This window comes from Dendropsophus ebraccatus, chromosome 10 (assembly GCF_027789765.1).
Source record: "Dendropsophus ebraccatus isolate aDenEbr1 chromosome 10, aDenEbr1.pat, whole genome shotgun sequence".
NCBI classification, from domain to species: domain Eukaryota; kingdom Metazoa; phylum Chordata; class Amphibia; order Anura; family Hylidae; genus Dendropsophus; species Dendropsophus ebraccatus.
This window is the reverse complement of record NC_091463.1, coordinates 76,717,853-76,730,972: the sequence shown is the minus strand read 5'-3', so window position 1 is coordinate 76,730,972 and position 13,120 is coordinate 76,717,853. Positions and strand designations below refer to the sequence as shown.

The 13,120-nt window shown below is 44.2% G+C and overlaps 1 protein-coding gene across 1 annotated transcript in view; it reads right to left on the bottom strand.

The window, feature by feature from the left end:
* LOC138766103 (cytochrome P450 2C4-like) overlaps positions 1-12,641 on the bottom strand; it is a 53,395-nt gene extending 40,754 nt beyond the window's left edge. The window contains exons 1-4 of the mRNA XM_069943449.1: positions 12,356-12,641; positions 10,091-10,253; positions 9,783-9,932; positions 76-236 (exon numbers count right to left, since the gene is read on the bottom strand). Coding sequence (XP_069799550.1) covers positions 76-236; positions 9,783-9,932; positions 10,091-10,253; positions 12,356-12,535 — 654 coding nt within the window. The 5' untranslated portion in view covers positions 12,536-12,641. The remainder of the gene's footprint in view (positions 1-75; positions 237-9,782; positions 9,933-10,090; positions 10,254-12,355) is intronic.
* Between the last annotated feature and the right edge of the window lie 479 nt (positions 12,642-13,120).

Here is a 13,120-nt window from a genome sequence, read left to right as displayed (position 1 = left end):
GCTTGTAGTGCATGTACATGTCAGATCATCCATGTGCAACGCCTTGTATGAATTTATAGATTTCAAAGTCCTCACCTGACCCCAGCTTGATGAGACAATCAGAAAAGCATCACGTGAGTTTTGGAGAATTTTCATCCATTTTTTGTCATCATAGTTATAGCGGGTTCCCAGCAATAAATTTGAAGTAATATTAGAAGTTGCGCACATCAGAGTTGTGCTGGGGTCAAATGGCTCTCCTAAAGGAAGAAATTACTAGTGTTCAGATTTATCTTCTGCTTATACAATAATTTTGCACATTGAATAACAATACATCATGTGCAACTCTATAATGTTAAAACGTTAACGTTAAAGAGCCATCATCCGGTAAAAGTATTGTTTTTGGAACTATATCTCTGTAATATAGCATCTGGTTAAAATAAAAAAGGGAAAACAATCGAAGGCATACAGTACAAACATAATGCAAAGCCCCAAACACCTTCAAGGTTCTGCATTACATCTGGAAAACCCAAAGCTTATATGCAGTTATAATACAGCTGTTTGCATGATGTCATTACAATTAAAGGCCGGGTTCACAATATGTAAGACACCGGCTGTTTTGGGACATGAATGGCTGGTGTCAGTGGAATTCATCCCAGCCAGTACTGCAGTACTGATGCCAGATAAACTCAATTTCTTTAGAATTGGGATGTGGGCGCATTCATAGTTACATAGTTAATATGGTTGAAAAAAGACACATGTCCATCAAGTTCAACCAAGGAGGGAATGGATACAGGGAAGGGGGATATACAAGGAGGGGATGGATACAGGGAAGGGGGAGGGGTGATAGGTTCTATACATATGCATTTATATTATTTTGGTCTAAGAACTTGTCTAGGCCGGTTTTGAAGCCCTCTACTGTTGTTGCTGTGACCAGATCCTGTGGTAGACTGTTCCACAGATTCACAGTTCTCATGGTAAAGAAGGCTTGTCGCCTCCGGAGATTGAACCTTTTTTTCTCCAGGCGGAGGCAGTGCCCTCTTGTCCTTTGAGGGGGTTTTACCTGGAACATCTCTTCCCCATATTTCCTGTAGGGGCCATTTATATATTTAAATAAATTAATCATATCTCCCCTTAAACGTCTCTTCTCCAGACTAAACAAATGTAATTCTTTTAATCTCTCCTCATAACTAAGATGCTCCATTCCCCTTATTAGTTTAGTTGCCCGTCTTTGTACCCTCTCCAGCTCTAGAACATCCTTTTTATAAATCGGGTTCCAAAACTGGACGGCATACTCCAGATGAGGCCGCACCAAAGCTTTATAGAGCGGTAATATTATATCCCTGTCCCGTGAGTCCATGCCTGTAATGCATGTGTCAGGATTGTGCTGAAACCTGGTGTGAACTGAACCTGCTTTTGCTTCTGTGTGCCACACCCGCTTGCTTCTCTGCTACCTGGCAATGCGGGAGTTAATCTGATTTCCTAGGAGACTTAATCTTTCCAGCTGAGTAGGTCTTTAGACTGACAGGAATCTCTGCCTATCTGGAACCTGGATATCTGAGCGCCGGTCCAATGGGGGATTCGAACTGGGCTCTGGTTCAGTATAAATAGGAAGCTAAGACAGAGTTCCAGTGCTGGTTATTAGCTTAATACCCTGATCCCAGCTTCCCTTGTCTACTCCTGCGATCCCCACTCCTAATCCCTCTGTTTTGCTCGACTTGATCCCTGACCTCCTGCCTGACTTTTTGACTACCCGTTTGCTTGCTGATTTTGTACTGCTTTGCCTGTTTGGATTTTGGACCCGGCTTGTTTGACCATTCTTTTGTGTTGTTTGTCCGTCTTGTTCCGTGTGCACGTATTTAGCGCAGGGAACGTCAACGTGGTTGTCCACGGCCGCCTAGGGCCGACTGAGGCAAGTAGGCAGGTGACAGTGGGTGGGTTCAGATCTAGGGCCCACTGTCTCTTGTCTTGTCTACGCCTGCCAGTCCTGACAGAATAACCAGCCAAAAATTGCCTTGGGGTCATGGACGCCCTGACAACGATAGTGGACCGTATGCAGCAGCTCAATACCCTCAGTCCAGGAGCTTGCTGAACGGGTCCAGGTACAAGAGACGGTTCCCCGACAAATTACCATGACCTCCCCGGTACCTCCTGAGCCTCCCGTCCAGCTCCCAGAGAAATTTCAGGGGGACAGGAGAAGCTTTCAAGCCTTCCGGGAAGGTTGTAAACTATTTTTTAGACTGCGTCCTCGCTCCTCAGGTAACGAGGCTCAGAGAGTGGGTATTGTTATGTCCCTTCTCCTGGGGCCCCCTCAGGAGTGGGCTTTTTCTTTGTCACCTGACTGCCCTGACTTGCAGACAGTTGACCGGTTCTTCTCTGCATTGGGACTGCTTTATGATGACCCGGACAGTGCAGCCAATGCTGAGCGATGCCTGACTATGCTACGGCAAGGTGACCGACCGGTTGAGGACTACTGCTCTGAGTTCAGGCAGTGGAGCGGTCCTTCCATGTGGAACGACTCTGCCCTCCGGTTCCAATTCCGGGCCGGGTTGAGCGACCGACTTAAAGACATGTTAGTGGCCTACCCGACGCCTGGCACCCTTGAGGAAAGCATGACCCTGGCCATTAGGGTAGACCGACGATTGAGGGACCGACAGCAGGAAAGGGGTACTTTAGACCATACCAGATCCTCCTTCCCTAAACCTTTCCCACCTGTGATACCCACTCTGGGAGAAACCATGGAAGCAGACGCCAAGACCAGACGAGCTCACCGTCTTCTGAGCAACCTCTGCCTATACTGTGGCAAGGCTGGACATCGTGTAAGAGGATGTCCTTCCAGGCCAGTGCCACCACCAGAAAACTCCAGGCGCCTGAGTGACTATCGAGGGGGTCACTCAGGCGCACAGGTAACCTTCACCAAAAAGAACAAGCTCTTATTGCCTATTTCTCTGATGTTGGGGGGAAGATGTATTTCTGGGTATGCCCAGGTCGATTCTGGGTCTTCTGCAAATTTTATTAACCCCATTTTCTGGTCAGGTTTAGAGGTATGTCCCCTGCTGCTCAAGTGTCCAGTAAATGTCACTGGAGCAGACTCTGCCCCGTTTGCTCAAGGGAATGTACAGTATGTTACCCCCTGCCTTGAAGTTAAGGTGGGGTCTGTTCATGTTGAAACCCTGGATTTTCTTCTCATGCAAAATCTTTCTTCTGATGTGATTTTAGGTTTACCCTGGCTGGAAGCACATAATCCTGTATTCGATTGGTCCAGCAGGGAACTTGTTCGATGGGGACCTAAGTGTGCCTCCCATTGCGTTGCTGTGTCTCTTGCAGAATGTTCCCCTGGGAAGGGAGATATTCCTGAGTTCTTGTCTGATTATGTGGATGTGTTTGATGAAAGTGCAGTGGACGGATTGCCTCCTCACAGACCATATGACTGTTCGATTGATTTAATTCCCGATGCCAAATATCCCAAGGGTCGTATCTTCAATCTGTCTTGTCCTGAGAGGGAGGCCATGCGGGAGTATATTAAGGATAGTCTCCGTAAGGGCCACATTCGCCCATCCTCCTCTCCTCTGGGGGCGGGGTTCTTTTTTGTGGGTAAAAAGGATGGTGGGCTTCGGCCCTGTATAGACTACCGGGAGTTGAACAAGATCACTGTTAAGAACCAACACCCGCTACCCCTAATTCCTGACTTGTTCAACCAGATAGTGGGTGCTAAATGGTTCTCCAAGATTGACTTGCGGGGAGCATACAACTTGATAAGGATCAAGGAGGGTGATGAATGGAAGACTGCTTTCAATACCCCTGAAGGGCATTTCGAATACCTTGTTATGCCTTTCGGCTTATGCAATGCCCCAGCAGTCTTCCAGCATTTCGTAAATGATGTATTCCGAGAGTATCTGGGTCGTTTTTTAGTTGTGTATCTTGATGATATTTTAATTTTTTCTCCCAATTGGTCCTCACACATCCTGCATGTCCGTACAGTCATGGAGCTTCTGAGAGCCAATAACCTTTGTGCAAAGCTGTCAAAATGCCAGTTTGGTATACAGGAAGTCTCATTTCTGGGGTACAAAATAACTTCAAACTCGTTTGGTATGGACCCCCTTAAGGTCATAGCCATCGAAAACTGGGAGCGTCCCAATAACCTGAAGGCTCTGCAGAGGTTTTTGGGGTTCGCCAATTATTATAGAAAATTCATTAAGGGGTTTTCGCTTATAGCCAAACCCCTCACGGATTTAACCAGGAAGGGATCAGATCTGGTAAACTGGACCCCAGACGCTATCAGGGCATTCAACAAACTAAGACAATGTTTCTCAGAGGCTCCAGTACTGGCACAACCGGACTTTGAGCGTCCTTTTATTGTGGAGGTGGACGCATCTGAGGTGGGGGTAGGAACGGTCCTGTCTCAAGGGTCAGCTACTCTTACCAACCTCCGGCCCATTGCTTTCTTCTCTAGGAAGTTCTCTAAGGCAGAGTGTAACTATGATATTGGGAACAGAGAGTTACTAGCTATAAAAATGGCGTTCGACGAATGGAGACACTTCCTAGAGGGGGCAAAACATAAGGTGGTTGTGCTTACTGATCACAAAAATCTTGTATACTTAGATAAAGCTAAACGTCTCACACCAAGGCAGGCCAGATGGGCCCTGTTTTTTACTCGCTTCAACTTCGAGATCACCTATCGGCCTGGCTCCAAAAATGTCAAAGCTGATGCTTTGTCTCGCAGCTTTGACCTCGAGAGCACTCATAGAGACCAGCCCGATACTATTCTGAACCCTGGTGTAGTAGTGGCCGTCTTACAACCTGACCTGGTGACTTTGATTGCAGAGTCTCAGTCCCTTGCACCCCAGAATACTCCAGAAACTCTATTGTTTGTACCCCCCAACCTTCGTCTCCGGGTCTTGGAGGAGATTCATGGTTCGGTGTTGGCTGGTCACCCGGGGGTGGCAGGAACTAAGTATTTGCTCGCGCGTCATTACTGGTGGCCTTCCTGGGCCCGAGACGTAAAGTCTTTTGTTGACGCTTGTGAGACCTGTGCTCGGTCTAAGGTTCCCCGTAGGCCACCTGAGGGTCTCTTACGTCCTCTGCCGGTGCCTACGAGACCTTGGACACACATTTCAATGGACTTTATCACTGACCTGCCGCTGTCTAAGGGAAAAACTGTAATTTGGGTTGTTGTGGATAGATTTTCTAAGATGTGCCATCTCATCCCTCTGTGTAAACTGCCTAATGCTCGCACCTTAGCTACATTGTTTGTTAATCACATTTTGCGCCTTCATGGTATCCCTGAAAATATTGTGTCTGACCGGGGCGTTCAGTTTGTAGCGAAATTTTGGAGAGAGTTCTGTGGACGGTTGGGAATCTCCTTGTCCTTCTCGTCAGCCTTCCACCCGCAGACGAATGGGCAGACCGAGAGAATCAACCAGTCTCTAGAGCAATTTCTAAGATGTTTCGTGGCTGATGCCCAAGACAAATGGAGGGACTTTATCTCTTTGGCAGAGTTTGCCTTAAACAATCAAGAACAACGTTCAATTAAAATGTCGCCATTCTATTGCAATTACGGTTTTAACCCTAGGTACTCTTCTACTCACTCCGCAGATTCAGTTAACCCTTCGGCTGAAGCCTTGTTCACGAAACTGTGCACAGTTTGGGCCCAAGCTCATCAGAGCTTGGTTAAAGCCCAAGAGTTATATCAAAAACATGCTAATAAAAAACGCATACCTGGCCATCAATACGTAGTGGGGGAAAAGGTCTGGCTCTCTACCAGGAATTTAAGGTTAAGAGTACAGTCTGCTAAACTAGCACCCAAATATATCGGTCCGTATACCATTGTGGAAGTTATTAATCCTGTGACTTTTAGATTAAAACTGCCTGCATCACTTCGTATTCACAATGTGTTTCATAAGGCTCTCCTAAAAAAGTATGTTCCTCCGGTGTCTCCGTCATCTCCCCCTGCTCCACTCATCATCCAGGGTGAGTTGGAGTATGAGGTGGAGAAGATTCTGAATTCTCGTTGGGTACAAGGTTCACTGCAATATCTAGTCCACTGGAAGGGCTTTGGGCCAGAGGAACGAACGTGGGTTTCTGTCAAAGACATGCATGCTCCTCGCTTGGTTCGACGATACCACGTACTAAACCCTTCCAAGCCTGGTCCATTGGATAAGGGTCCTGAGGCCCCTCGTAAGAGGGGGGGTACTGTCAGGATTGTGCTGAAACCTGGTGTGAACTGAACCTGCTTTTGCTTCTGTGTGCCACACCCGCTTGCTTCTCTGCTACCTGGCAATGCGGGAGTTAATCTGATTTCCTAGGAGACTTAATCTTTCCAGCTGAGTAGGTCTTTAGACTGACAGGAATCTCTGCCTATCTGGAACCTGGATATCTGAGCGCCGGTCCAATGGGGGATTCGAACTGGGCTCTGGTTCAGTATAAATAGGAAGCTAAGACAGAGTTCCAGTGCTGGTTATTAGCTTAATACCCTGATCCCAGCTTCCCTTGTCTACTCCTGCGATCCCCACTCCTAATCCCTCTGTTTTGCTCGACTTGATCCCTGACCTCCTGCCTGACTTTTTGACTACCCGTTTGCTTGCTGATTTTGTACTGCTTTGCCTGTTTGGATTTTGGACCCGGCTTGTTTGACCATTCTTTTGTGTTGTTTGTCCGTCTTGTTCCGTGTGCACGTATTTAGCGCAGGGAACGTCAACGTGGTTGTCCACGGCCGCCTAGGGCCGACTGAGGCAAGTAGGCAGGTGACAGTGGGTGGGTTCAGATCTAGGGCCCACTGTCTCTTGTCTTGTCTACGCCTGCCAGTCCTGACAGCATGACAATAGCCTGATGGCTTTAGAAGCAGCTGACTGACATTGTGTGCTGTTCTGTAGTCTATTATCTACAAGTACACCCAGATCCTTCTCCATCAGTGACTCTCCCAGTGTAACTCCCCCCAGGACATATGATGCATGTGGGTTATTAGTACCCAGGTGCATAACTTTACATTTATCCACATTGAACCTCATTTGCCAAGTGGACGCCCAAACACTCAGTGTGTCTAAGTCATCCTGTAACATCTGCACATCCTCCATAGACTGTACTGTACTACAAAGCTTGGTGTCATCTGCAAAGATAGAAACATTGCTGTTAATTCCATTCTCAATATCATTAATAAACAAGTTAAACAGAAGAGGGCCCAGTACTGACCCTTGGGGTACACCACTTATTACCGGGGATTATTCGGAGTAGGAATCATTGACCACCACTCTCTGGGTGCGATTATTAAGCCAGTTTTCAATCCAGTTACACATTAAATTTTCCAAACCGATAGACTTTAACTTACCCATCAGACGTCCATGAGGAACTGTGTCAAACGCTTTTGCAAAATCCAGGTACACGATATCCACAGCTGCGCCCCCATTAAGGCTTCTACTTACCTCTTCATAGAAACATATTAGGTTGGTTTGACAGCTTCTGTCCTTAGTAAAACCATGCTGGTTATCACTTATAATACTATTAGCCACTACATATTCCTGGATGTAGTCCCTTATAAGCCCCTCAAATAGTTTCCCGACAATGGACGTTAAGCTTACAGGTCTATAGTTACCTGGGGAAGTTCGAGAGCCCTTTTTGAAGATCGGCATTACATTTGCCTTACGCCAGTCCCTCGGCACAATACCAGTAAGCAAAGAATCACAGAACATTTCATACAAGGGTAGAGAAATTACAGAACTGAGTTCCCTAAGAACTCTGGGGTGTAATCCATCAGGCCCTGGAGCTTTGGTTACATTGAGTTTGTTTAATTTATCTTGAACCATATCTATAGTAAACCAGTTCAGTACATTACATGTGTTAGCAGCACTGGCCCCACCCACCTCAGTACTGACCCCACCCACAACAGCTCCATCCTCTTCTTTTGTATATACAGAACTGAAGAAGACATTAAGTAACTCAGCTTTCTCCTGATCCCCAGTTATTAATTCCCCTTCACCATTATTTAGGGGTCCTACATGCTCTGACCTTGGTTTTTTTGCATTAATATATTTGAAGAATTTTTGGGGGTTTCTTTTGCTATCTATAGCTACCTGCCTTTCATTGTGAATTTTTGCTGCTTTTATTACATTTTTACAGGTTTTGTTGACTTCTTTGTAATGTTTAAATGCTACAGCTGACCCCTCTGATTTATATTTTTTGAATGCCCCTTTTTTCTCATTTATAGCCCCTCTAACCTCGGTTGTAAGCCATGTGGGATTGGATTTTAACCGTTTATATTTGTTACCCATAGGAATATATTTGGCAGTACAGTTATTTAATGTGGATTTGAAGATTTCCCATTTATTAGCTGTATCCGTATGTGACAGCAGCCGCTCCCAGTCTATGCCCTGAAGTTCAGCCCTTAACCCAGGAAAATTGGCCCTTTTAAAATTAAGAGTTTTTGCCCTCCCAACATGTTTTTCTTTTCTACACTTTAAGCTAAAAGTCACTATATTGTGGTCACTATTCCCCAGGTGTTCATGGACAGTGACATCCCCAACCAGCTCAGCGTTGTTAGAAATAACCAGATCCAACAAGGCATCACTTCTAGTTGGCTCCTCCACAAACTGGTCCAGAAAATTATCCTGCAGGAGGTTAAGAAATTCCCTCCCCTTTGTGGTTTTAGCTGAACCGTGACCCCAATCTATATCTGGGTAGTTGAGGTCCCCCAATAATTTTTTCGCTCTTTACCTCCTTCTGTAGTTCTACCCACAATGCTTCCACATCATCACAGTCATCACCCACTATTGCATCTTTTACACTCACTTTAATATAATTTTCGACATACAGACCTACTCCTCCTCCCCTTCTACCCACCCGGTCCCTTCTGAACAACGCAAATCCCTGAATATTGACAGCCCAGTCATGTGAGGAGTCCAGCCATGTCTCAGTCACACCAACCACATCAATGGACTCCTCCAGAACCAAGGCCTCTAGCTCCCCCATCTTGCTGGCTAGACATCTGACTTCATGTGCGCCTGTATCCCAATTAGCTGTACCCCTACCAATTATCCATACCCAGAGCCGCACTCTACATTGTGTGGACTGTCAGTGTTGTGTGGCGACTATTCAGTGAATAGTGGCAGCACAAAACTGACATGTCAGTTTGCCCTAGGCTGCTTGGAATCCTGTCTGGAGTGTAAACTATGGGGAAGATACTATGGGGGAGCCCCTAGCAACCAATCAGATTCCACTTTTCATTCCTTACTGACTCTTTGGAAAATAAAAGGTGGAATCTGTCAGTTTCACTTTACACCATGTTTGATAAATCTCCCCCTATGTGTACACTAACTTCAGTGTAATGTAAATTTTCAATTAATTATGGCTGGTGTTGCAATTTGCAACAATGGGTGTAATTAATTTAAAATTTACGGTTGTGTGAAAATAGCCAAAAAGTGAAGAAAAATTATAAAAGAAAACAATGGCGATATGATACTGTATATAATCTGAGAATGTTTTTCTGGACAAAGGATAGTGATAGGCTAAAAGAGAAGAGTATCTCTATAAGATAATAAAAGTACATAATTAATAAGAAACAGTAACCCTTTGCTGTGCAATAGATAGGAGCATACATAGAAAATACTGACCTCTAGTGGCAAAATAATAAACTACCTTCATCACCACTTAGCTTTGAGTAAAGGGCTTTTGCGACAGGTGTGACTTAAGAAACACCCGTGGTGGGATACCACACTATATAGATCCTATTACCTGAAAAGGTGTATTTCTTATGGAATTTCCCAGTTTGGACCTGGCTTGTCTGAATTAACCATACCCATATGGCTCATACTCACCATTTAAATTTTTAAAGTGGTTGACAAGGTGTCTGGCTTCTTCCAGTAGAGGTTCTTCTAAACTTTTCTTACCCATTCCAAGCTCTTTGAGGGTCATGAGAGAAAATTGTCTTAGTTGAGTCCACATTTCATCATTGATTAAAGCTAATCCTGGAAAGAAAATGAAAAATACACAGTATGTAGCTCAATTTGGCAAAAAAAGCTTCCTTTGATACCCCCTAGTTAATGTTACTTTGTATTTCTTACATAAGAAACTAGTATGATAGCATTACCATTTCCAATAGATCCATTACGGCCCATAATCTTACCTCCATGCTTGTAAAGATGTTCAAAAACTGGGATATTCCCCCGATTCATAAATACATCTCCCAGTTCAACCAGTGCCTCCTTTATGGTCTGGTATCCAGACAGAACCACTGTAGGTCTTGCACCAATATATATAGTGTAAATGGGGCCAAACTTCTCCGCCAACTGTAAAAGTACCATATAGATCTTTTTAGAGGACAGAGCATCTTACAAGTGCATTGGATTTTGTGTTTATCCATCTCATAGCCCTATAGAGATATCACTTATTTAACTTTGGTTATTTCAGAGTAAAGTGAGTATCAATAAGGCGTCTCCCTGCTAGGTAGGTATGCTATACACTTCTTCATATTATGTAGTTTTGCTTACAGCTGGCGCTACACACTGAGCCTGGCAGCTGTGACTGTATGTTAAGGCTGATACTATCAGTCAGAGACCAGCTGAACTGAACTTTGGCTTTACTAATTTTCCACATCTAGGATATATGGAATCCCTTGGCCTCCATATTCAAAGGAGTACTCTGGAGGAAAAAAAATTCTAATTAACTGGGAGCAGAAAGTTATAAAGACTTGTACATTTCTTTTATTTAAAAAATCTTGTCTTCCTGTACCTATCAGCTGCTGTATGTCCTGCAGGAAGTGGTTTATTCTTTCCAGTCTGACATAATGCCGTCTGCCAGCGCCATTTTAACAGAATTATGGGCTCCTGGGCAGAGCTGTGAACTGCGCCCCCCCTCCCCTCAATCCAACATCAAGCCCCCCAACCACGCCAATGACCAAACCCCCTAACCTTGTGCTGTGCAGCCCCATGTGAACAAAAGAAAACCATATTCACCTCACACATCGCTCTACAGCATAGTCTTCCTCCTCCAGGAACTCTGGTCCCCAGTATGTCTCCTGTGTTCTCTTCTCCTGGATCCTCAGTGTCGTGGCCAGGAAGTGACATTAGCCGCTGGAAGTGACATTTTCAATGGCCACCGCGCAGTCGCCTACCCTGCCCAATCGGTAAGACAGCTCCGCTCTCTGCTGCCACCTCTGTGCATGTCGGGAACTGTCCACAGCTGTAAAAAATAGAAAAGCTCTCCTGCTCTGGACAGTTCCCGACATGTACAGAGGGGCAGCAGAGAACACTGGGTCAGACTGGAAAGAAAACACCACGTCCTGCACGGCATACAGCAGCTAACTTGCATTTTTAAACAGGAGTCATTTACAAATCTGTTTAACTTTCTGAAACCAGTTGGTTTGACTTTTATTATCTTCTTCTTCTTCTTCTTCTTCTTCTTCTTCTTATTATTATTATTATTATTATTATTATTATTATTATTATTATTATTTCTCTGGAGTACCCCTATTACCAATTCCAACATGGAAATGCTGCCATATAGTGACCAAATAGAAACTGCATACACAAAGCAATATAATATTGTTGTTATACAATTAAAATTTGAGCTTGTCACAGGCCTGAGGTACCATGGCATCTGTTGCACCCTGTTCAGCCTGATGTACCCTTCACACAGATGGCATAACTCGCATAAGGTCAGCCATGGTTCAATTCCACTGCTGTGTTAGTATACAATCATGATAAGGCTGAATTCAATCAGTATGTAGTAGTACAACTCAATTATGGTGTGGCGGCATTAGTTGGTACGTTTCTGGGGATATTAGCTGATCTATGGGTACAGTGGTGCATTGTATTTTCTAATATAGTCGACATTACTGAACACCAGGCAATGTTCACTGCCTCTCTGCTAAGAGGAAAAGTAAAAAAAAAAATATGCTTTGTAACTCTGGTACACCACTGTCTTGTGCACAATTGTTTTTTCTTTTACATCATTTTTACTGAATGGGCGGAGCTTGCCATAAAGTGGGTGTGGCAGGAAGCGTATCCCCCTGCAACACTGGATAAACTAGATAAAGTGTAGCTAAAATATAAAATGCCAATGTTAATAATTTTCCCCTTAATTTCAGTAAGGTAAGTAATTCTAATTCATACATGTATGTCATCCTAAGTAAATATATTCAGTGCAGTTATTTTATACTTGAAGTATATATGGATACATGCATTCACTCTCCATGCCTAGGGCAGCACTAAACATGATCCAGTATTTTATGGTGTTAACAAGCAGGACATTTTAAGCTTGTTGGCATTCTACATCCTAGTTTGTTGTGTAACCCAATAATCCAATGCAAATAATTTTGATATCCACACCCAAAACTAACACAACCAACAAACATCTAACAATAGGGACATACTATTAAGGACAAGCGTACCTTTGTTAAACATTGCAACGATCCCTTAGAATGGATCTGGAGGAAGTTACCCAAAATCGGCAATGGGAACGGTCCAGGGGGCATCTTTCTTCGCTCCCACACATGTTTCCAGTAAAACAAAGTCAGCAAAAAAGTAACGACACCAACCAAGATGACTATGGCATTATCCTGGTCAGTCATGGCTCTGGCATTCCCTGCAACTATTTGCTCTTTCTCGTTTTCTTGTGTGGACTGGTATGGTGGATATTGGGAGGTGTCATTTGATCGTTCTCAGATGCTGTGGAAAGTTTTCTCGGAGCCGTCTTCTGCTGTTGGCTCAGATTCAGAACATTATGTTACTCGATATAAGATTATGCAACACAGCATAAAACGCAAAACAGGCAGAAACATGATAGTTTAGAATTCTTTATGCTTTGTTACCAGATTTTTCTCATATTTCGGGAGTGGAAGTCATTAAAAAAGACTCTCATTCCTTTGAGTTTGGCAAGGTCAGGGATGGGGAACCATTGGCCCTCCAGCTGTTGATAACTACCCTGGACTACCCTGGGTGGTAAAGATAGTGTAGTATTATACAGGTACACTGTGTCTCCTATGAACGCTGCCTTCATGGGTGAAAGACAAAAAAAATTGTCTACTCCATTAAAGGGAATGAGCAATTTGGTGTGTGTGATTCTGTGTTGGAAACATTCTTCATGAGTCTTAAAGGCACACTCCAAACTTCAAAAGCACATCAACTGTAACCGGTTTATGTGCTTTTAAAGTTTG